This window comes from Chiloscyllium plagiosum, chromosome 9 (assembly GCF_004010195.1).
Source record: "Chiloscyllium plagiosum isolate BGI_BamShark_2017 chromosome 9, ASM401019v2, whole genome shotgun sequence".
NCBI lineage: Eukaryota > Metazoa > Chordata > Chondrichthyes > Orectolobiformes > Hemiscylliidae > Chiloscyllium > Chiloscyllium plagiosum.
The window spans coordinates 17,152,672-17,154,694 of record NC_057718.1 but is presented as its reverse complement, the minus strand read 5'-3'; the positions used below and the strand labels follow the sequence as shown (position 1 = coordinate 17,154,694).

Sequence of the window (2,023 nt, the reverse complement as noted above, 5' to 3'; positions counted from 1 at the left end):
GACCAGGGTTCAAATCCTGCCACAGCAGATGGTGGAATTTGAATTCGATAGAAATCTGGAATTAAAAGTCTAAATATGACCATGAATCCATCGTTAGGAAAAAAGACCCATTTGGTTCACTACTGCCTTTTAGAGAAGGGAAACTGCCAACTTTACCTGGTCTGGCTTACATGTGACTCCAGAGCCGCAGCGACGTGGTTGACTCTTACCTGCCCTCTCAATAATTAGGATGGGCAATAAATGCTGCTTAGCCAACAACACCCTCATCCCATGAATGAGTAAAAAAAAAATCATAGGACAAGGATGGAGTGGATACTTGGCGAGCATAAAACCATTGAAAGATTGCTATCAACTGAACATTTGGCTTGTTTTTTGGATAAATTTGGACATGGTAAGATGGCTACCTTTAATTCAAACCCAAAGTGAAAACTTCCAGTACATCTGATCACGTTCTTTCTCCCTTCGCTCGCATATCTCAAAACAATGGTATTGATTCACCCCAGATTAAATGAAGATGGTTTGCGCCGATAGGTTTGAAGTTCCAAGCATTCCGGAAAGATATTTATTTCCAAATTTTGGGCATATTTGGAGTTCCAGTCTCTCTCGAACACAGCCTTTAACTCCTCGAGAACTGTGGCCTTTCTCAGTCTCCTCCTGCTCTGTTTGTGTTCAATGACCAGGCTCACTCCCGTGTTTTTCACAAAGTTGTCCCCAACCCAGTCAGAGGTACCTGAAAGGCAGCACAAGAGATGTCTCCGTTAATTATCCCATTCACCAATCCAACAATCTGGGCCACATCCAGTATTTTGGGCCAAAATTACAGCCACAAAGCAGGCGAGGGGGTCGGGTACAATCTGGGCTTCATTTCCAGTGGGTTTTTCAAATAATAGGACATCACAATTCACAACCAAAGCTATTTTTACAGAAAGAAAAGGAGCTGCATTCATATAGCACCTTTCACTAGCTTGGGACATCCTAAAGTACTTACGTTTTTCTTAAGCACAGTGAAGTTGACCTCAATTGTGATGAGTTTGATCAGAGAATGCAGATACTGAACTGAAAGAACTTCCAACAGCAGAACATTAAATCTCAGAATAAGGGGTCACCCATTTAAGACCAAGATGGAGAGGAACTTCTTCACTGAGCGGGTTGTGAATCTGTTGAATTCTTTATTGTAGGGGGCTGTTAAGGCTGGGTGGTAAATACAGAGTTTAGATCAGAGTGGTGCTGGAAAAGCACAGCAGGTCAGGCGGCATCTGAGGAGCAGGAAAATCGATGTTTCGGGCAAAAGCCACCACTCTGATCTAAACTCTGGTTTCAAGCATCTGCAGTCTTCACTTTTGCCTGGGTGATAAATACATTCAGGGCAGAAGGTGGGCATTTTTAAATGTGTATGGGAGTCAAGGATTATGGGGAAAGGTAGGAAAAGTGGAGTTGAAGATTATCAGATCAGCCATAATCTCATTGAATGGTGGAGCAGATTTGATGGGCTGAATGGCCTATTCTGCTCCTATGTTTAATGGATGCGAGGGCATAATTAGGCCACTTCTCCACAAAGAGTAACTGAAAAATGTCCTCAAATTAGATTACAAGTTAGCAAGTAGACATCTTATCTATACTTTGGAGGTACATTAACTTGTTGATACAGGTAGCATGGTGGCTCAGTGGTTAGCACTGCTGCCTCACAGCGCCAGAGACCTGGGTTTAATCCCAGCCTTGGGCGACTGTCTGTGTGGAGTTTGCACGTTCTCCCTGTGTATGCATGCATTTTCTCCGGGTGTTCCACTTTCCTCCCACAGTCCAAAGATATGCAGGTTAGGTGAATTGGCCATGCTAAGTTGCCCATAGTGTTCAGGGATGTGTAGGTTAACTGTATTAGTCAGAGTTGAAAAATGTGGTGCTGGAAAAACACAGCAGGCCAGGCAGCATCCGAGGAGCAGGAGAATCGACGTTTTGGGCATAAGCCCTTCTTCAGGAATGAGGCTGGTGTGCCAAGCGGGCTGAGATAAAAAGTAGGGGGGAG

At 44.0% G+C, this 2,023-nt stretch overlaps 1 protein-coding gene across 1 annotated transcript in view; it reads right to left on the bottom strand.

Moving 5' to 3' along the window:
* Nucleotides 1–392: 392 nt before the first annotated feature.
* pld5 (phospholipase D family, member 5) overlaps nucleotides 393–2,023 on the bottom strand; it is an 89,226-nt gene continuing 87,595 nt past the window's right edge. The window contains exon 10 of the mRNA XM_043695480.1: nucleotides 393–730. Within this exon, the coding sequence (XP_043551415.1) occupies nucleotides 495–730 (236 nt within the window). The 3' untranslated portion in view covers nucleotides 393–494. The remainder of the gene's footprint in view (nucleotides 731–2,023) is intronic.